The following is a 20,248-nucleotide window of genomic DNA, read 5'->3' as shown; positions in this document are numbered from 1 at the left end:
GCAAGTGAGTGCTGGGATACCGGAACTTGAAGCTAACCCAGGCGCCAGACGCCGGTTGGGAGCTCCTTAGAGTAGGGCTCCTTAGTGGAGGGAGGTTGGCTGCGCAACGCTGACGTCTACAGGGGGGTTGTGGGGGGCAGGTCCTGCAACCTTGCTTGAAGCAGGGCGGGCGGCGCCGAGAAACAGGGGCTGCGGAGCCGGGCGGGCGCCAGAGTGGACGCTGCGGCCAAGGAGTCTTCCTGCGGTCCGAATCAGTCACACTGTGTTCAGTAGTCCGCCGAGGGTTTGGCTGCTGAAGTTATGCAGCCCCGTGGGGAGCGGCCTGCTGGCAGGACGCAGAGCCCAGAGCACAGCAGCCCGGGGCCCGGGCCTGAGGCGCCCCCGCCGCCCCAGCCGCCGGCGTGAGTGGGGTGGAGGGATGGAGGGAGGGATGACGACTGGCAAGCAGATCTGCAGAATGGGGCAGAAGGGGCTGCTCCCAGGGCCGGGTGAGGTCAACCTGGTGAGTGGGACCCGGGGATTCACTTCCGAGGGACAGCGTTGGCCAACTACTCTCCCAGCGCCTACTGCGCTCACCATGCGTGCTGAGGACACGCTCCCTGGGAAATGCCTGCTTCTCTGGGGAACTAGAAGAGGAGCATGGAGCCCTAGGAGAGGTAGTGAGCAGAGGAAGAGGGGCAAGCGCCAGTTGGGAGCAGGCTTATGTTTAGAAAAGTATCTGTTCTGGCTCTAGGGAGGTTCATTGACAGGAGAGAGAACTTGAGCCCTGGAAAGTGTCAGTGAGTGACAGGATGGTCCTTGATGGACTACTGGTCCCTGGTGACTGGACTGCTGGGGATAGACTGCAGCTACCTTGGCTGTTCCCCAAGTTCTCAAGGGTGGGTGAGTGGCTCCTCACAGTGTTTAAACACTGACCTAGCCCTGCGGCCTGCAGCCCTGAGGCAGAGCGAGCTCGGCCCAGGCAGGCCCGGCCTGCAGCCCCCATGGAAGGTGCGATGCAGCTCCTGAGCCGAGAGGGTCACAGTGTGGCACACAACTCGAAGCGGCACTACCATGACGCTTTTGTGGCTATGAGCCGCATGCGGCAGCGTGGCCTCTTGTGTGACATCGTCCTGCATGTGGCAGCCAAGGAGATCCGTGCTCATAAGGTGGTGTTGGCCTCCTGCAGCCCCTACTTCCACGCTATGTTCACAAGCAAGTACCACATACCTTAGTCTGGGCAGCCTTAGGGGGCTCTCTGCACATCTCCCAGGGCAGGCTGCCTGACTCACTGTCCTCACAGATGAAATGAGTGAGAGCCGCCAGACACATGTGACGCTGCATGACATTGACCCACAGGCCTTAGACCAACTGGTGCAGTTTGCATACACAGCTGAGATCGTGGTGGGCGAGGGGAATGTACAGGTGAGGCATGCCATTCCCACACCCATACACTTCTGGGGTTTCCAGCCCTAGATCTGTGAAGCCTGGCCTCCCCATGCCTCTCCTGTGCTCCTCTGGCCCCTCCTGCCTGACCCATCTTCATGCCCCAGACTCTGCTCCCAGCTGCCAGCCTTCTACAATTGAATGGTGTTCGAGATGCCTGCTGCAAGTTCCTCCTGAGCCAGCTTGACCCCTCCAACTGCTTGGGCATCCGAGGATTTGCAGACACGCATTCATGCAGTGACCTGCTCAAGGCAGCGCACAGGTACGTGCTGCAGCACTTCGTGGATGTGGCCAAGACTGAGGAGTTCATGCTGTTGCCACTGAAGCAGGTAACCACTGACGCAGGTAACATGCCAGTTTGGGCCCAGCCCATACCCTGCATTGCCCCAGCCCAGACCCTAGCAGCCAGTGTTCTGCAAGCCTTATTCTCAAGTTTCTGGTGGAAGTTTCACCCTATGATCCATTCCCTGCCCATCTCCCCACAACCCTCTCACCATCTTCTGACTCCACCCAATTATTTGCCTTAGATTCCTGTTTTTACCACATCCCAGGACCATGATTCCCCAGTCTCTGATTCTACGTACCTGAGTCTACTCAGGGCCTAGGACACCCCTCACCCCTTTACCCATCACGACCACTACTGGAACCAAAAATCTGCGAATCTTGATTCTGCTTGGTCCTCTGCTCTAAGAACATTAAGTGCGTGTGTTGTGGGCGCACATGCACATGCCCATTGTCTGATACTCTCGGACACTTTCATGGTTTTCTGGGCCCTCCCCTACCCAGATGTCAGGTCTGAGGACCTTTCACCCCTAGGTCCTGGAATTGGTCTCTAGTGATAGCCTGAACGTGCCCTCAGAGGAAGATGTCTATCGTGCAGTCCTGAGCTGGGTCAAACATGATGTAGACACTCGGAGGCAGCATGTACCAAGGGTGAGGCCAGGTCCTGAAGCTCCCATGGTGTCTAGGAGGGAATGCAGGTGGCTAAGGTGTAATCATATTTCCTTCCATCTTCCATTCAGGGGCTCCTTTGGGGTGATAATAGGCACCTGTCTCATACTAATCATACAAGTGCTATAGGCACTTGAGTGGGTCTTAGCCCTGGGACAAGTATTCCCTAGGGTCTTGCCTTACCTGGCACCTCCTGCCCTAGCTGATGAAGTGTGTACGGCTGCCTCTGCTGAGCCGAGACTTCCTATTGGGCCACGTCGATGCTGAAAGCCTTGTGAGGCATCATCCTGACTGCAAGGATCTGCTCATTGAGGCTCTTAAGTTCCACCTGCTGCCTGAGCAGAGGGGTATTCTGGGTACTAGCCGCACAAGACCCCGTCGCTGTGAGGGTGCTGGTCCTGTGCTCTTTGCCGTTGGTATGCTGAACCCCTTCTCCTTCCCATTCTTGCCCTAGGTCATCTACCCCAAATCTGAACAAACAAAATCCATTATACTTATGACCTGTGTGTGTCAAAGACCCTATTGTATGGGGTGCACCAGTGTGACCCAGTACCCCTCTCCTCCCACCCCTGGAGCCTTCATGGCTTTGCACTTGGGTTGCACTAGAGCCCCTTGCCCTGCCTTCCTGAGCCCCTTTTCTTACTCTGCCACCCACTTCCAGGTGGTGGGAGCCTGTTTGCCATCCATGGAGACTGTGAAGCGTATGACACTCGAACTGACCGCTGGCACGTGGTGGCCTCCATGTCCACACGGCGGGCCCGTGTAGGAGTCGCCGCTATTGGGAACCGACTGTATGCTGTGGGCGGGTAAGCACAGAGGCTGGACATGGGTCAAGGGTTTGTCACATGCCTGCCAGGCCATCCTTGATCAGTAGCGGGTTTTTCTCCTAGCTATGATGGAACCTCAGACCTGGCGACAGTGGAGTCCTATGACCCTGTGACAAACACATGGCAGCCCGAGGTGTCCATGGGCACAAGGCGAAGCTGCCTGGGTGTAGCTGCCCTGCATGGGCTTCTGTATGCAGCCGGCGGCTATGATGGGGCTTCCTGCCTCAACAGGTAGTAGTTTGGGTTAGGGCCCCAGTGGCCTTGAAGGGTTGGCTCAGCAGCAGCAGATGAGGCTGACTTCACTGAAGTCACATCTGACCAAGAGAGTGAGATCCTGCCTAATCTAGGCTACCTGGTCCCCAAGGCCTCTTCACCTCAGACCACAGCATCAGTGGGGCCTTGGTACCATTCCGTTCCTTTGACTCTCTGTGTCCGTCCCTTCAAGTCCAAGCAGCCAGTAGCCTGTGCCCACCCAGCACACCTTGCTATCCATTCATAGTCTGTGATGCCCCGCACAGGATTTCAACCACAGCCTGGGGGGGGAGGGATGGCAGGAGGACAGGTCCTGGGAAAGGGTCACTTTGCTGTGGTTGAACATAGCATCATTCTGGTGCCCACAGTGCTGAACGGTATGACCCACTGACGGGAACATGGACATCCATTGCTGCCATGAGCACCCGGAGACGATATGTGCGTGTGGCCACACTTGGTGGGTGACAGGACCTGCTTCCTGTGGTTCCTACTTTCCTGCCTACCCCTTCCCACTCACCCCCAAAGCCCCTACACCTGCAGGAGCTCCGTGGGTCTATTGCCTTCCCACAGATGGGAACCTGTACGCCGTGGGTGGTTATGACAGCTCATCACACCTGGCCACCGTGGAGAAGTACGAGCCCCAGGTGCATAACGCACCCCTATCCCAGTTTCCTCCTCTCAAATGCTGGGTGGCGAGGGGCATAATCCCATCTTCTGATCACCTGTGCCATCCAAGGTTCTACTTTCTATACCCTTCCCCTGACCCTCAGATACCCAGCCAAGGGTAGAGTCTGTGTTGTGGCAGGGGTGGTTGCTTTGTTGGGTCTGCCTCCAGCCTGTCCCTTTGTCTCTACAGGTGAATTCATGGACACCTGTGGCCTCCATGCTGAGCCGCCGCAGCTCTGCAGGAGTGGCAGTGCTGGAGGGTGCCCTGTATGTGGCAGGAGGCAACGATGGCACAAGCTGCCTCAACTCAGTGGAGAGATATAGCACCAAGGCTGGTGCCTGGGAGAGTGTGGCACCCATGAATATCCGCAGGTGTATAAGGCCAGGGGTGGGTGGTGAGTGGTTCTGCCACTACGTCTGGTTTATTCCAGGAGCCTTGCTCCAGGGGTGGTGTACACAGCACCTCAGCAGTGCAGCAGGTCCATGGGTTCCTCTTGGGCACCTGGGGCTCCTTTCCTAGCCCTGTCCCCGTGGTTCCTCCATTTGCACCCCACTCATTTGGCTTGTCTCTCACGACCTGCCCCTTGGGCTTACTCTTGCCTACCCAACCCCCAGGAGCACACATGACCTGGTGGCCATGGACGGATGGCTCTACGCTGTAGGGGGCAATGATGGCAGCTCCAGCCTCAACTCCATAGAGAAGTACAACCCAAGGACCAACAAGTGGGTGGCGGCATCCTGCATGTTCACAAGACGCAGCAGTGTGGGTGTGGCAGTGCTGGAGCTGCTCAACTTCCCACCGCCGTCCTCACCCACGCTGTCTGTGTCCTCCACCAGCCTCTGACACATGTCAGACTGCGCAGAGGTCCCACAGCGTCCCACATGCCTTAAGCCCTATGGGGTAGCCCTTCCACCTCTGTCTCCTCCACCAAGTGTTAGGGCAGATCACATACCCCACCAGGGATTTCCTGTTTCTCCTGTCTTGGTTTCTGTATTCACCGTCATTGTTCATTTATTTGTGTGTGCTGTTTGTTTACTCACTAATTTATTGGTTCACTATTTATTGATGGATGAGAAGTGCTGCAGCTACCAGTTCACACATTTACTCTCACGTGTCAGCTCTCCTGCATGTGGGGACCAAGAAGCCCTTTGGAGTCCTCTTTCCTGGCTCCCTTCCTGGAGCAGCAGGGAACGCTGGGGGAGGACGAACAGCATAGCTGGGCTTACAAACAGTAGGGGGCAGAGCAGCTGTCCCAACAGGAGAAGAGGCCAGGGCTTTCTAAGAAGATGCAGCCCCTGGCCGACGCTTTGCACATAGCACTTATCTGTCTCTACCAGGCACTGTTCCTGAAGGGCACAAAGCAGACATCTTCCCCGTGTCTTGTGTATACAGTGTGATGTCTTTTCTGGATCTTCTGTGGAACTGGGCACACAACATGCACTTAGATCCCACACAGCAATATGAGCCAACTTGAACAATAAACATGTTTTTTTGGGCTCCATGGGCCTGAGACTGAATGTCCATCTCTGGCCGCTTTTGTATCCTCTGCTTGTGGGCCCGCAACACACCTTTAGCTTTTGTCTGGACAGCAAGGCAAAGGTCTATAGGCAAGTGTGCGGCCAGACTCAGAAGCTACATTAATGTCTGGGGCTGCACAATGGCACTTTTTCATCCAAATGGAGCAGAGACGGGTGTCTCTGTTGATAGAGACAGTCTGTTTACCCTAGTTCTGAGGCTCCTATGCCCTAGGCCTATGGGGTACATGAGAAAGATGGACCCCTTACTTTATCTTATCTGTCTTGAGAACCTGGGAGGCATGTGGCCCCTTTCCTGCATTTGGTTAAGCTTTAGGAACCCTGACTTGGGTCTGGGTGGGGGTTGGCCCAGGCAGGAGAGAAGCTGGGGGAGGGTTCTGGCCTCCCTTTATATGGAGTAGCTGAAAGTGAGCACACTCCCCCTACAGTCACCAGTGACTCAGACCAGCTGGGATTCATGTGGAAACAGGATGTAAATGCCCTGGCAGGGGCAGGGCAACTGAGAGGAAGGATCCTTGTGCTCGTAGAACTCCATCATTCAGGCACTTACAGTCTGAACACAGGTAGACGGCGTGTATACAGACCAGGCCCTCCTAGCTAGGCCTACACAGACTGTTGAGATTAGGGTCCTAGTCCAGTCAGGAAATGACTGCCCCACACCAATCTGCCTACCTAGGGCCTAGAAAGCCTGGGCCCTCACTGGAAGGTTTCCTTCAGAAAGGGCCTAACCTGAGCCCAGAGAGAAGACTCCTCCTGCCCCAGGGTAGGGGCAAGACGTCTTATGGTCACGCCCACTGGCGGGAGGTGTTAGCAGACAGGACCGAGGACTCACTCAGACCTGTCGACCTGCGCAGCCCAAGCTAGCAGCTGCCATCCATGGGGAACAGCCACTGCGTCCCTCAGACTCCCAGGAGGCTACGAGCCTCATTTTCCAGAAAGCCCTCGCTCAAGGGAAACAGGTGAGAGGTGTGGCCTGGCCTCAAGGAAACAGGGTCTCCCTGGACCTGCTACCTGCGCCAAGCCTTGAGCCTCCGGTTTCCCTTGTTCCCAGAGAGGACAGCTCCAGGAAGCTGGCCGGCCTGTTTGGCACCGAGGCTAGGCCCGATGGGGACACCGCGGCTAACAAGATCTTCCACTACATCCCCGGGACGGTGAGCGGAGGGGCGTGTCTGGCAGGAGCGGTATGGCACTGGGCCTGAAGTCTGAGTACAACTTTGTGCTTCTCCTGTATGAGTGTGTGTGCCACAGTGTGAGTGATAATGTGAGAATCGCATCTTCCAGCAACTCAGGGTCCTCCCTGGCCTGTTTGAAGGGATTCAGATACAAAACAAGATGAGGAAGTTGACACTGCCCCTCCCTGGGAAGCTCACTCAAAAATCTAGGCTGAGAGTGAAACCAAGACGGGCACTGAGTCAGTGGTGAGCAGGCAGAGCCTGCCGGGGCTGTTGTACATCCAGGGGCACAGGGGCCACCCTCAACCTTCCCTACCCCAACCTGGGTCTTGGTGGGCCCAACAATTGTGCGGGGACTCCTGGTAAATATCATACTTCAGGCCTCAGTTCCCAAGGGTTACCCACCCCTAGCTGTTTCTGGTTATCTGCAGCCTACAGCTACCACGTTGCCATATAGGCAGGCACCCATCCCCATACAGCAGTGAACCAGCTACCGATAGACCTCTTCATGAGACATCAGAGGGCTAACCATTCTGTGGGTCTGCTTAGAAAAGATACCTTTCCCCTCCCCTTTTCCCAACTCTCTGGCAATACTTGGGAGGAGCCTGGGCTGCAGGTCTGACAGGAACACCTCCTACTGTGCTGGTCTTGGAGAACCACACCCACCCCAGTGAGCCAGGCTCTATGTGCAGTCTCTACCAGGGCTGGAGCAAGTCTCCCATCCTGTATTCTCAGGTGCTGCAACTGATGTAAACTCCCAAAGCATACCTTTCTCACGGGCTCCCAGGAAGCTAGAAAAATTGTATCACAGCCCCTCCTGGTCCCTGAGGTTCCAGAGCTCTCTGCAAGCAGGTGTCACCTTTAGAAACCTTGCTGCCTCAAAGAGGTAGAGAGCAAGATGGAGCCTGAAGTGACCAAGGGTGGCATCCCTCCCTATGGCCACATCGAAGACCCTGACTCCCTCTAGTCAGACCCTCTTGGACAGAATTCTGGGATGGATAGTTGACCCTAGCCAGGACACAATAGCTGGAAAGGAGGTGGTAGAAGGGGAAGAAGTCCTGGCCAGGCATGGAACTACTCTTTTTGTACACTGTACCTAGGCTATGGACTCTAGGTAGATTCTACATCTGAGTTAGAGCTGGCCCTGTCACAGCACCAAGCTAAGCCCTCCTGGGGGCAGAGTTCCAAATCACCAGGGCCAGCTTCATAGCCCTTCCTATTCATGGCCTATTTCTCAGTGGTTTCCACAGTGGGTGTAGATGCAGGAGGCCCCACCCAGAGTCAGGGAGGATGGAAGCTGTTTGTGTCTGTTCACATTCCTAGGCCGGCACTGGAGGTAGTTCAGCTTGGCCAGTGTGAAGCAGCCCGTGCAGGTGATCCTGGGCAGCTCCCAAAGGCAACATAAGCCCTCTCCTAAGCCTCTCTCCTGCCTCCCAGCACATCCCAGGGCATCTCTTAGGCTTTGTGGAACTAGCAGTAAACAAAATACAACACTACTTCTGTCCTCACCTTTTTCCATTCCTATGTCAAAGTCAAACAAGAGAAGATAGAGTAAGCCAGACTAAGTCAGGTGGTAGTGGCGCGTGCCTTTAATCCAGCACTTGGGAGGCAGAGGCAGGCGGATCTCTGTGAGTTCGAGGCCAGCCTGATCTACAAAGTGAGTTCCAGGACAGGATCCAAAGCTACGCAGAGAAACCCTGTCTCGAAAAACAAACCAAAAAAGAAAGAGGGAGGGAGGGAGAGGGGGAGGGAGGGAGGGAGGGAGGGAGGAAGGAAGGAAGGAAGGAAGGAAGGAAGGAAGAAAGGAAGGAAGGAAGGAAAAAACAATAAGCCAGACTAAATCAGTATTAAATGGAAAAACCAAGGCTGAAATTTTAGGGCATTGAGAAAGAAGGTAAAACCTGAGCAAAGCCCTGCTGAAGGGGTGGAATGAGGATTTAAGGTTGAGTAGTCACCGCAGAGAATTACACATGCAAAGGTGAGACACACATGTGCCTTATGTAATGGAAAAATGAAGGAAAGGACTGGTCCCCAAATTCAGTCCTCAGACCATTGTCAATGCTTTGCCCTCTACTGTGAGATAGGTACGGTGTACATAGTAAGCTGGGGCATCAGCAAAGACTCACAAAAGCTGGCTAGTATCTCTTTCCAGTTCCAAGTTTACAGACATCATGTTGACAACTCAATTTGGGCAGTATAGGGAATATTTACAGCAAAGAAACTAGCAAATACTACAAGCTAGAACTCTTGTTTGTTTGTTTGTTTTCATAGAACCAGGTAAAATAAAACATTGCCAGTTGTCACTAGACATTTGAGAAGGCTTTAAGCATTATCTCATCCTCATAATATACCTCAAACTCTTTGACAAATCCAGGGGTGTTGAATGACCAAAGTCAAGTTGCATAGCATAGGAGGTAACGAAGATAAGGATTGAACCCACTATGTACCAACCTCAGTCTGTACCACAGAGCAGATAGCTCTGACTGTGGAGAGTCATATGTATACGTGTGGTGTGTACACATTCCACTTTTCATGTGAAGAGGCTTAGGTGTGTATGGGGTATGCATGTATGTGAATGTTCTTGATGAATGTATTCTGTGACCATGCGTGGACAGATCAGAACTGTATGCAGCAGCCGTGTGTATATTGCCTGGGTATCTGGCCCCATCTGGTCCCTTTCCTAAGCCCTGCTCCTCTAGGACATCCCGGGCCTGGAAAATCAGCCAGAAAATCTGGAACAGCCATTCCTGAGTGTTTTCAAAAAGGGGTGGCGGAGGACACCCGTGAGGAACCTAGGCAAAGTTGTGCACTATTCCAAAGTTCAGCTGCGGTTCCAGCACAGCCAGGTAGGAGCCACAGCAGGTTGGGGAATGCTTGGGGAGCAACTTTCATACTACCCCAGGGCTATCCCCCTCACCCTCTGAGACAAGTGGCCCCGCTCTCCCCTAGGACATCAGCGACTGCTATCTAGAGCTGTTCCCCTCCCACCTGTACTTCCAAGCCCATGGTTCTGAAGGACTTACATTCCAGGTGAGTGGTATAGACAGAGGGTGGTGCTGGCTCTGTTCTTAGGAGTCCCTGCAGTCCCTCCTATACTGTCCTCTGGCAGGGGCTGCTCCCACTGACAGAACTGAGCATCTGCAGGATTGATGGGTCCAGAGAGCATGCCTTCCAGATTACAGGTGTGTGGAGAGTGCTGGCGTGGCCCCCACTGGACCAGGACCCCTGGACCTAGGAGGAGACTACCTGGGGCTTCTGGGAGCTCTAAGCTTTGTCCCTAGCCCACTTGACTCTTCTGCCCCCAGGCCCACTGCCTGCCCCGCTCCTTGTCCTCTGCCACAGTGAAGCTGAGCTCAGCCACTGGCTTTACCATCTGGAAAAGCAAATGGCTCTCTTGGGGGGTCTGCAACGCTGCCACTCAAGCCCCCCACAGGTCAGTAGCAGGAAACTGTAAGCCCTTCCCCAGTTCAGACCCTCTGGCCCGCCTGTGACTTACTTCTTCCTCCTCCCCAGAGTTCCCTAGGGGATGAACTCCCCTGGACACGGCTATGGAGAGTATCCGGGTGTGAATCCATGGGCAGCGCGATCTGTGCCTCAAGGGTCAAGCTGCAGCATCTACCCTCTCAGGTGGGTGGGAAAAGACATGAGGTGCAATGCGAGGGAAGGATACAGGAGCAGAGAAGGCTGGACTCTAGGTGTCCAACCCCACTCTATCCTTTGACCCTTTACAGGAGCAGTGGGACCGGATTCTGGTACTATACCCAGCATCCCTGGCCATCTTCTCTGAGGACCCAGATGGACTTACCTTTAAGGTTGGCACTCTCCATATATACCTGTCCCAAAAGGTGCCCTTTGTGGGGTGGGAGTGAAGACTCAGAAACCTGTATTTCAGGGCTTGTTGGGACAGAGCACAATGCTCCACCCATCTGGCCCCACTGCCCTGGTCAATCTGGTCTCTACTCTGGCACAGAAGAGGAGTCTCCACCCTCTACAGCCCTTCTCATCCTGGAGAGATATCACTAACCCTGGAGTGGGTGGAATGGAACATGCTACTTCTTGGAATCCATGGTGCATGCTTCCCCTTGTCTCTGAGCACCTTCTGTGCATTGTGCGGGGTGTGTGTGTGTGTGTGTGTGTGTGTGTGTGCACATGCAGGGGGTGGGGACCAAATCATGACTGGTGTGTATTCACAGTCACTTAAAAACACACCAAGGGGACTTCCCTGACAGGTACTCACAGCTGACACAGGCTGGTGAAGAACCAACAGGAAGTAAAGTGGAGATGTTCCAGAACAAACAAAGCTGCCTAGCCTTTCTCAGAGTGGCATCCTCAGTGTTAGGTGGCCTGAGTTTCCAGCCCAGCTCTAGAGGGCAGGATGGAAGGATAGGGCCAGGAAGAGGCTGAGATGACACAGATAAATACCTGGTCCTCACACTACAGGGGGAGCTTCCGCTAAGTGCAATCCACATCAACCTAGAAGAGAAGGAAAAGGAGATCCGCTCCTTTCTCATCGAAGGTAGGGGCCTACCCAGAATCTTACCCACTGCCATACTGGGCTTCTAGTAGGGGTGAGGATGGTAGATGCCTCAACTCTTTTCTGGGGTCTCTGTGGGGTAAGGTCCTGCCAGACCTTAGCTCACATGTCTGTGTGCTAGGCCGCCTCATCAACACCATCCGTGTGGTGTGTGCCAGTTATGAGGATTACAGTCAATGGCTGCTGTGCCTCCGGACTGTCTCGCACAGGGATGGGGCCCACCGGCTGCCTGGCCCAGAGAATTTCCCAGGACTACATGGACCCACTAAGGTGAGGGGTCAGTGAGAGGGAGGAAAAGGGTAGGTCCAAGATAAGGAGACAGATCCAGCCACTCATCTTACCTCTGCTGCTTAGGCCGTGAGTAGAGGCCGAAGTTCACTCTCTTCCAATGGACGGACCAGCTGGAAATCAGAGTGTCCAGTGCTCCCCACCAGCCAATCCCTCCCTGAATCCTCAGTGCCAACCACTATAGGCTTCCCTGCCCAGCCTGTACCTGTAAGTACCTAAAGCAATGACATGGGATGGGGTTAAGAAAACACAGGCCCCACTGTTCCTCAGTGACCCTGGACCATAGTTCGGCTGGAGGGACCTTCATACAGCTCATAGAAGAGTGTGTGGGGCCGGGCGGTGGTGGCGCACGCCTTTAACTTGGGAGGCAGAGCAGGTGGATCTCTGTGATTTTGAGGCCAACCTGGTCTAGAAGAGCTAGTTCCAGGACAGGAACCAAAAAAAGCTACAGAGAAACCCTGTCTCAAAAATCAAAAAAAAAAAAAAAAAAAAAAAAGAGAAGAAGAAGAGTGTGTGGGAAAGAAGCCCTGGAGATCTTTCTGGATGGTTCTTGATATCCACAGAACCAAACCAACTCTAACTGTGTCAGCACTGGTCGAAAGAAGACAGAGCTGAGGCACAGTGGCAGTAGCCAGTCTCCCAGGGGCAAAGTTCGTAGGGAAGTATCTGGCTCAGCTGTCCCACTGCCCCTGCACCTGGACCTAACCAAGGTGAGCCCACTACGTACCTTGAACCCAGGCCACTATCCCTTCTGCTTCTTCTTCCTTGCTTGTCCAGATGGAACACACAGAGACCTCATGTTCTGAAGATAGAAGTTCTTGCTGCATCTAACTAAGGGAACCCATGTATCTCCTTCTTGTAGGTGAGTGAGCTGGACTTAGACAGCAGCTCAGAGGCTCAGGACCACTCTTCAGATATTCCACACTCCCCGCTCTATGCTGATCCCTACACACCACCAGCTACATCTCACCGCAAGATTACGGACCTCCAAGGCCTAGATGAGGTCAGTGCCCTACTAGGTGGATATGCTACAGTGAGATCAGGAGATGTCAGAAGCCTGAAGTCTATGAATGGGGGAGTGTTTCTGGGCAAGGGATCCCTAGGCTTCACAGTGGTCCCAGACCAGGGCTTCAGGAAACCCACATTTTCCCAGCAGTTCTTCTGTGCGATGCAGACATCTCCTGGACCTGAGCTATCAAGCCCGTTCCCCTCAGTCTCCGTGTCTGTGCCTGTCTCTGACTCCAGCTCTGGAATCTCCAGCTCTCCTAGGCCTCTGGGCTCCCATTTGCTCTCCAAGAAAGGTGCCCTGCAACCCAGAGCTTCCCAGAAACACCGGGGTTCCATCAAGAACAGAGGGCCACGGCCTTCAGACCTCCCTCAGCTTGTAAGTCACATCCTCCACTCTGGTGTGGGGGCCTCCAGGATCAGGGGATGTTGGATAGAGGGTTCTAGGACTCCAAGGAGAAACCAGGGACAGAGACGGTGAGGTAGGACAGGAAGCTGGAAAGTAAGTGAAGAAAGTGGCAAGAGTCTGGCCGATCAAAGAGGATGATTTGTGCTGGCTTTAAGACTTGTGTTTTGGGGCTCCCAGGTCACCCCTGCCAGAGAAAGTACACCTAGTTCCCTGCCACCTCCCCCAGGTGAGTGAGGGTCTTCTCTCCTTCAGGGAAGGGGTGCTACTTCCTAAAGGAGGATCCCTGATTTGTCTCTGACATCCCTACTAGATGAAGAGGCTCCCAACTGGAACAAGACTTCCTCTCCATCCCCCCAGAAGTGGCCACAACTCAGGAAGACTCCAGTGGAGATGGGACTCATTCAGTGGATCTAATGAGCCCCAGGTGGGCTGCTTCTCGGAAACATAACCAGCCAACGCCAACCTGGACAAGGGTATGCAGCCATACCAGTCCTGTGACCTACATTAGATCCACCAGGGCCTCACCCCAGCAGGATAAGAGAGTCTCTAGAACGCTGAGGATAGAAGCACCTCTCACCAGGCTCTAACTCATCAGCTTTAGCAGCTAGAGCAACTAAGAGAACAAACTGGTGAGGGACATCAGTGAGATCCTGGATACCCCAGGGCTTATATCTTTAGGGAAGAAAGAATGAAATCTTATAACTGGGGAACTGCATGAGTGTGAAACACAGAGCACCAGAAACGTCAGGTTGTCAAACTCAGCATGTGACGTCAGAGGACATGAGGGTCACAGGTCAGGAGGGTGAGAGCCATCACAAGGAGCAGGAGTATCAAAAGACCTAGTACTGCTGGGTGTGTAGGGTAAGGCTGGTCAGAAAGATTAACACCATAAACAAGAAAAAGACTTTATTGGTTCTGTGTCCCTGCGTTTCCCTCCGAGCAGCCAGAGTACCCCACCATCCTAAAGACCTTCGTGTGCTGTCTTCACTGTGCCACCTCAGTTCCTTCACCTACACCCCCACTCTATAACTTCTCTCAGCCTTGGCATCATTCAAGCTCCCTGTAGTATCAGAAGACAATCCTTCCATAGGATACTATCAGATTCTGTGTCTATCCTATCCAGGGCTCTTGGAGAAGATCCAGCCCTGCCCCACAGATCCCATATTGCAAGGGTCTCAGAAACCATCCCCGGAGGTATCCCCTAGAACAGTGGTTCTCCACCTGTGGATTGCAATCCCCTTGGGAACCCTCTAGCTCCAAAAATATTTACATTACGATTCATAACAGTAGCAAAATTACAGGCATGAAGTCACAACAAAAATAGTTTTATGGTTGGGGGTCACCACAGCGTGAGGAGCTGTATTAAAGGGTCACAGCAGTAGGAAAGTTGAGAACCACTGTCCTAGAATCTAGTCATTGACTCAGGCCAGGCCTAGGCAAGCTGTGGCTGCAGTGCGTCAGGGATCAGGGCCTTGGAGGACCTTGCCAGCCAAGCCTGCCTTCAATAGGGCAGAGTTCTTGGACTGCTTCCCTCTAGCTTTGAAAGCACTTAGTAGCCTCTTGGCCCAGACCCAGAGGGGACTTTCTGATTTTACACTTATTGTAGAGTCCCCTTCTGCTGCCCATCCCTTATTTATGACTAGACAAAAGATAGGATGCCCAATTAAGTTGGATTTCAGGTAACAACAAATAATTTCTTCATACAAGTACACCTCAAGAACTTCATGTAAATTCAAATATAGCTATGTGCCCTGTGGTTTTTACTTGCATATCTGGTGCCCCATTACCCAGATCCTGGCTCAGCCCACAGTTCTGAACCTCTACCCTCTCAGGTTTGGAAAATGGCCTTGGCCTTAGCCACTGGCTGGACCCTCAGGTTGAGTCCAAGTCAGTCAGCACCAAGGACACTGGCTCCTTCCTAGATGCCAAAGAAGACAGAGTTCAAAGGTGGGGAGAAGAGCAACATCTTGTCCTTGTCACCCGGGTTCATCCCAGTGCCGCACACCTCACCAGGCCAGCCTGGCTCCTAGCAGCTTGGGCTTGAGTTGGAACTGGGTCTTGGTCTGCCATTACGCCCTCTCCCAACCTGGCGGCGGAAGTAGCGGATAGCAGAGATGGTGCCAATGTTGGCCAGCAAGACTGTAAGAGAGACACAAGATACCCTGAGTGCCAGCTCTGGCTTCTCGCTGCCTTCTGCCTACATAACCTAGCCTTCAAAGGACAGTATGTTGGAAGTAGGTTAGCAATGACAAAAGCAAGGTCAAAGAGAGCCTGAACCTCCCAAGTACCCTTATCCCTGCTGGCCCAGCAGATGTGGTAAACAACTATAGCCCCTAGGTCTTCTAAACATCATACCCCCTACCCCGAGAACCTCCAAACCTGTTTTCCAAGCATCTGGAGCATGTAGATCAGAGGTTCTCACAGCCCAAGTGGCAAAGGCAACAAACACTAGGCACATGTCATTCTGGCTGAATGTAAAGGAAGTAAGGGGATTCCGTAGCTCCCCTAGGAAAGAAAAGGACATTAGATACTCCTCTCCGAGATACGTGTGACATAAAATACCATCTGTCCTAGAGAAATGCGTTGAGTCAGATCTTCCACATGACTTCTCTTCTTTAAGGCACTGGATACTATGTATCATACTTGAATCAGAACAATTTGGGTGCTTTGCCTTTAGGGTCTTCTGTTTTCTGGTTTGTGAAATAGTTTCCAGAGGGGAGAGGAGATGTTTTTCCACAGTGCCTAATACAGCCTGGCCTGAGTGGGAATGTACCCCTATTACCTGCGCCCGTAGGAGCTGGAGGAAGGTTCCTGATGGCACCTAGGACTGGAGTGTCAAAGCCAAGCTGTCCCATCTGGACTGTGTCCTGGGGTAGCTTAGGAACTTAACCTTCCTCATGCAGATCCCAGAGCATGCAAGAGCATACATACAAACACATCCACACAGAACAGGTGATCAGGATCATTTCCTGCTTCTCTCCCATAGCATCTTGGCCTAATTCCCTGGACAGTATGTTTCCAGGACCTGGATCAACACCTACCTGCTTCTCTGATTGCCAAGCTAAGATGTTCTTCCGTAGCTGGCACAGGCATGGAATATGCCTCAGGCCCTACTTCCCTGAAGAGCTCTGAGGTCTGCACTTGGACACGGGTGGCCGGTGCCTGACTGTTCCCAAATCCTTCCTCTGTAAAGAAGTGTTCATAGACCTCAGGAATGGAGATAGGCACTAAATCTCCAGGGGGAGCAGGTGCCACAGCCTCTGCCCTTGGGGGTGGGACTGGGGAGCGTCCCCTCTGACGACTTGACCTTTGGGTTCTGCTGTCCTGAAAAAAGAACTCGCATGAGTCAGGCCACTGGACGTCATCCAGGGCTTGGCTGGCTGCTGTCTCATTCTCTACATCTTCATCTTCCTCTTCAATGGTATCACAGAAGAAGAACTCATAGGCCTCAGGGAGAGTCACTGCATAGCATCTTCCAGGCTCAGGTTCTGCTGAGACAGAGGATGGAGGAGGAGGCAGGTGCTTGAGGATCCGAGGTTGGGGGAGTCGGGGCCCAACAGCCACAGCATCCCAGGCTGCAGACCCCCCACGGCTCCCTGCTGCTGTCCTAGGAGCTGAGGGCCAGTCTGGGGTTAAGAAGGGTGGGCCTGTAGGCTCGACTGATCCTGATTCTTCGTGGGTAGGTGCAGCCATGGAGAATCGTACTTTCTTCTTCTTGGGGGCTTGGGCAGGACCTAGACGAGACTCCCCTGAGGAATATTCTGAGGACCCTGCTGAGAGCTGCCCTACTGGCTTCTCAAAGTATCCTCCAGGAGACACAGTCACATCTGTATCCACCATGGCAGCTTCAGCCTGGGAAACAGAGGATAAGGAAGGCATAGCAGGGATAGACACACTCTCTTCAGACTCAGTCTTTGAAACAGAATGAGGCAGATCTGTACTGACCACTGGGGCAGGCACAGAGGGATAAACTTCTGCCTTGATCTCTGAGCCTTCTGTGGATAGGTCCTCACGCAGTCCAGGTATGCAAGCAGGGGCAGACTCAGTTTTGTCCGGTTGAAAGATGGAGGCAGGGGTGCACAGAGCCGTGTCAGGGGCAGAGGCAGGTGTAGACTGTTTTGTATTAGGTTGACATTTGGAGGCAAGTGTGGACAAAGTCATGTCAGGTGTGGAGACAGGTATAGACAAAACTATGTCAGATTGAGGCTTGGAGGCAGGTTTAGACAAAGCCGTGCAGGGTTGAGGCTTACAGGCATGTGTAGAGAGAGACGCATTTGGTGTGGTGATGGAGACATCTGGCTGAGGCTTGGATGTCATGTGTAGCTCAGCGCTGGGTATCTTTCTGGTCTGGTCTGTATCTTGTTCAGTTATTAGAACAGGTGTAGATGGATCCAAGCCTGACTCTTGTCTGGCCATCTGTTCAGGGATGCTAGAGCCAAGTTCAGAAGCACCTGCAGGGTCTGACTGTGGCTTATCCTGCTGGTCTTTTGCCATTAATGTCCCAGACACAAGAACCTCCTTGGGCCTGGTCTCCGTAAGTTGTGGGGAGCTCATCTGAGCAGCAGGAGAGCCCAGAGATCCAGAGCACTTGACACCCTTGGCACCCACGGCACGCCTCTTCTTACGACCAGGGTTCCGCAATGGAGCTTCAAGGTTGTCTGTGGGACTCTGAGGGATGGCACTGTGGCCAGGGGACTCAGGACTGTGAGAGGGCTCACCAGGAGATCTGGGAGCAGGGCCCTGCAAAAGCCTCTGCATCTTGTCCCTGGAAATTGTTGACCCAGGGAAGGACGAGGCCTGGCCAGGACAGACGCTGTCTGAGCTGAGGAACAGTAGAGCTTCTGACTGTGTGGACGTGCTGGCTACCTGATGACTGGCTTCTAGAGCCAGGACAGGCTCACACTGAGACCTGCTGACCAGCTGCTGAGTAGCCACGTCCTCCAGTTCACAGCCCTGCTGTCCCCTCCCCTGGGGAGCCAGCTGCCCAGTGAAGAGGGGTGGGGGCCCAGGGGGGCTGCTTCCGCTGCTGTCCCCTTGGTCAATGTCACTGGACAAGAGCTCGTCACCAGAGGCCAGGCCAGCCTGCAAGAGGCCACACTCATCAGCAGTGGCAGAAAACTCAGCCCACTCTCGATCACTGAGCTGGACACTATACTGGAAGTTGTCCATTGCACATCAGCAGAGGTGCTGGAGTGACAGCAAGACTGTGGGCCAGGCAGGGTCTTCACAAATCCAGGCTCCATGCACTAAGTAGTACACACTGCTACCACCTTGCCTGACCTCGTAGGACCTGCCCCCGCCCTGGTAGTCCATTTCCGTCTGGAGGAACCACAAGACAGACTCCGCTTCTTCCAGATTCTTCTAATTCATTCTTTGAGTTAGAAATCTACTTCAGTTTCCCCTATTTTCAATTCAACTCCAAATAACTTTACCATGACACATTGTCACAGTCCTAAAATGAAATGTTATTTTATTATATGTTACTATATTATATATTTAAGATATATTAGTGAAATAAACTAAAGACCAGTGTTAGTCTTGTTTGAATAGTGTTCCCCCACATCTCTGAGATCTTTCAATGGGATTGCCTTCCCTTCTCAACTCTGTCACAGTGGTCTGCATCAAAGACCATCCATCAAAGATCAATTCCCTCTGATGGTCATTTCTAGCCTCCCCAGCCACCACTATTGGCAGCTAACCACAGAAGAGAATCTATAGTATCTGTAAGTGACTAGCCTTCTGGATGATGACCTTCCACCAGCCTTGGCTGGAACAGGTTTTCTGAGCCTACCAAGGTCATGTTGGTACTGGTCAGAACCTGCTCAAAAGTTTGTAGGAGGAGCCTAGGCCAGAGGTCACACAACTTATGTGAACCCCTCTGAACCCCAGCAATCTGCTCTGGCAGTTCTCAGGGTCTGTACTCCCATCTAGTCCTGCCTGACTATCCAAAGCCCCATTTTGCCATATCTCAGTGAACCAAGATAACCAGAGCCAGCCAAGGCCTCTGTCCCCTAAAGGGGCTACTCTTGGGGCCTTGGTCAGCGATATCTAGAATGAGGAGAGTGGGACAATTCCTGGACTATGACTGGAACAATCCTAGGTGAGAAAAAACACTGGGGACTTCCTAACTACCAGCCCTTCTCCCCTCTTGAGTCCCTGGAGAGGCCATGGCAAAGCTTTCCTGCCACTAGGACCCCTAGACAGAACCAAAGTGCTAAGTGTATCCTACCTGATTCTCGGCAGCCAGCTGGGGCAGTGGAAGTATGCATCTAGAGGCCTGTCCCCAGGCAGCATGGTGCTAGGCTTCTTAATGCAAGCCCTGCCCCTTCCGCTAAAAATAACCTGTCCCTGGGATCACTTATGACTCGTGCCAGTCTCAGAGCCAAGCCACAAATAGATGGCATTTGAGGGGCCTCCAGCAATATGAAGGACATTTTCCTGGTGTAGGGCCTGCACTGGGGGCTGGCATCAGATAAGATCACATCAGATTCCAACTAGAGACGACTGCCTTACGACTGCCTTATGACCAGCACAGCACAGGTCTCCCTTGCCAAGAAGATCTGTGCCTCCACCCCACCTACAACCCAGTGTCTCTAACACAACCTTGCAGACAATATTGCCAACCTAGATCTGACATCCAAGGCTCCTAAGTGTTGCTAAGCCTGCCAGTGAAACTAGAGGAAAATGGTGCATTCATTGCTCTTGTGAAGGGTTCCCCAGATTGGCATGGCTTCTTGGCCTCAAAAAAAGGTTGATCAGGGTCAAGGGAACAGAGTTTAGTCGGTGGAAAGAAAAAAAGGGTATTTGGGCCAGGCGGTGGGCACACACCTTTAATCCCAGCACTCCGGAGGCAGAGGCAAGCAGATCTCTGTGAGTTCGAGGCCAGCCTGATCTACAAGAGCTAGTTCAGGACAGGCTCCAAAAGCTACAGAGAAACCTTGTCTGGGTGCGGGGGTGGGGGGGTAGAGAAGAAGGATGTTTGGTGGGTAGTGCTAAGACAGGTAGAACTCAAGAAGATATGGGCAAGCCAGGCAGTGGTGGCGCATGCCTTCAATCACAGCATTTGGGAGGCACAGGCAGGTGAATCTTTGTGAGGGTTCAAGGCCAGCCTGGTCTACAGAGAGAGTTTCAGGACAGCCAAGGCTACACAGAGAAACCCTGACTCAAAAAAAAAAAAAAAAAA

General features: G+C 53.2%; 3 protein-coding genes across 6 annotated transcripts in view; 2 read left to right on the top strand and 1 right to left on the bottom strand.

Moving 5' to 3' along the window:
• Nucleotides 1–194: 194 nt before the first annotated feature.
• Nucleotides 195–5,634, top strand: Klhl17 (kelch like family member 17). Of its 3 annotated transcripts, none has more exons than XM_026790043.1 (12): nucleotides 195–401; nucleotides 935–1,194; nucleotides 1,283–1,404; nucleotides 1,533–1,754; nucleotides 2,242–2,358; nucleotides 2,579–2,792; nucleotides 3,038–3,182; nucleotides 3,267–3,434; nucleotides 3,824–3,893; nucleotides 4,026–4,086; nucleotides 4,312–4,493; nucleotides 4,737–4,817. In XM_026790043.1, the coding sequence occupies exons 1-11, from the start codon at nucleotides 301–303 to the stop codon at nucleotides 4,443–4,445; spliced, it is 1,614 nt and encodes a 537-aa protein (XP_026645844.1). In that variant the 5' UTR covers nucleotides 195–300; the 3' UTR covers nucleotides 4,446–4,493; nucleotides 4,737–4,817. The 3 variants fall into 3 exon arrangements, with proteins under 3 accessions (XP_026645844.1, XP_026645843.1, XP_005368771.1); XM_005368714.2 differs by having other exon boundaries at nucleotides 201–401; nucleotides 3,824–3,912; nucleotides 4,026–4,099; nucleotides 4,737–5,634; XM_026790042.1 differs by lacking the exon at nucleotides 2,242–2,358 and having other exon boundaries at nucleotides 198–401; nucleotides 3,824–3,912; nucleotides 4,026–4,099; nucleotides 4,737–5,634.
• An 88-nt stretch (nucleotides 5,635–5,722) lies between these two features.
• Nucleotides 5,723–13,759, top strand: Plekhn1 (pleckstrin homology domain containing N1). Its single transcript, XM_013354269.2, has 16 exons — nucleotides 5,723–6,616; nucleotides 6,709–6,808; nucleotides 9,529–9,675; nucleotides 9,779–9,859; nucleotides 9,939–10,011; nucleotides 10,135–10,262; nucleotides 10,343–10,456; nucleotides 10,561–10,641; nucleotides 11,270–11,345; nucleotides 11,485–11,633; nucleotides 11,718–11,858; nucleotides 12,215–12,361; nucleotides 12,514–12,654; nucleotides 12,808–13,035; nucleotides 13,243–13,291; nucleotides 13,376–13,759. Exons 1-16 carry the CDS (start codon nucleotides 6,534–6,536, stop codon nucleotides 13,477–13,479), a joined length of 1,842 nt encoding a protein of 613 aa, XP_013209723.1. The 5' UTR covers nucleotides 5,723–6,533; the 3' UTR covers nucleotides 13,480–13,759.
• Nucleotides 13,760–15,091: 1,332 nt separating this feature from the next.
• Nucleotides 15,092–20,248, bottom strand: part of Perm1 (PPARGC1 and ESRR induced regulator, muscle 1) — a 15,425-nt gene continuing 10,268 nt past the window's right edge. For both annotated transcript variants that reach the window (XM_005368713.2, XM_026790041.1), the window contains exons 2-4: nucleotides 16,107–18,517; nucleotides 15,445–15,570; nucleotides 15,092–15,204 (exon numbers count right to left, since the gene is read on the bottom strand). In XM_005368713.2, coding sequence (XP_005368770.1) covers nucleotides 15,092–15,204; nucleotides 15,445–15,570; nucleotides 16,107–18,234 — 2,367 coding nt within the window. In that variant the 5' untranslated portion in view covers nucleotides 18,235–18,517. The remainder of the gene's footprint in view (nucleotides 15,205–15,444; nucleotides 15,571–16,106; nucleotides 18,518–20,248) is intronic.

Source organism: Microtus ochrogaster, unplaced genomic scaffold (genome assembly GCF_000317375.1).
Source record: "Microtus ochrogaster isolate Prairie Vole_2 unplaced genomic scaffold, MicOch1.0 UNK38, whole genome shotgun sequence".
NCBI classification, from domain to species: domain Eukaryota; kingdom Metazoa; phylum Chordata; class Mammalia; order Rodentia; family Cricetidae; genus Microtus; species Microtus ochrogaster.
The sequence above is the reverse complement of the archived record's forward strand: the minus strand, read 5'-3'. Positions and strand labels throughout refer to the sequence as shown.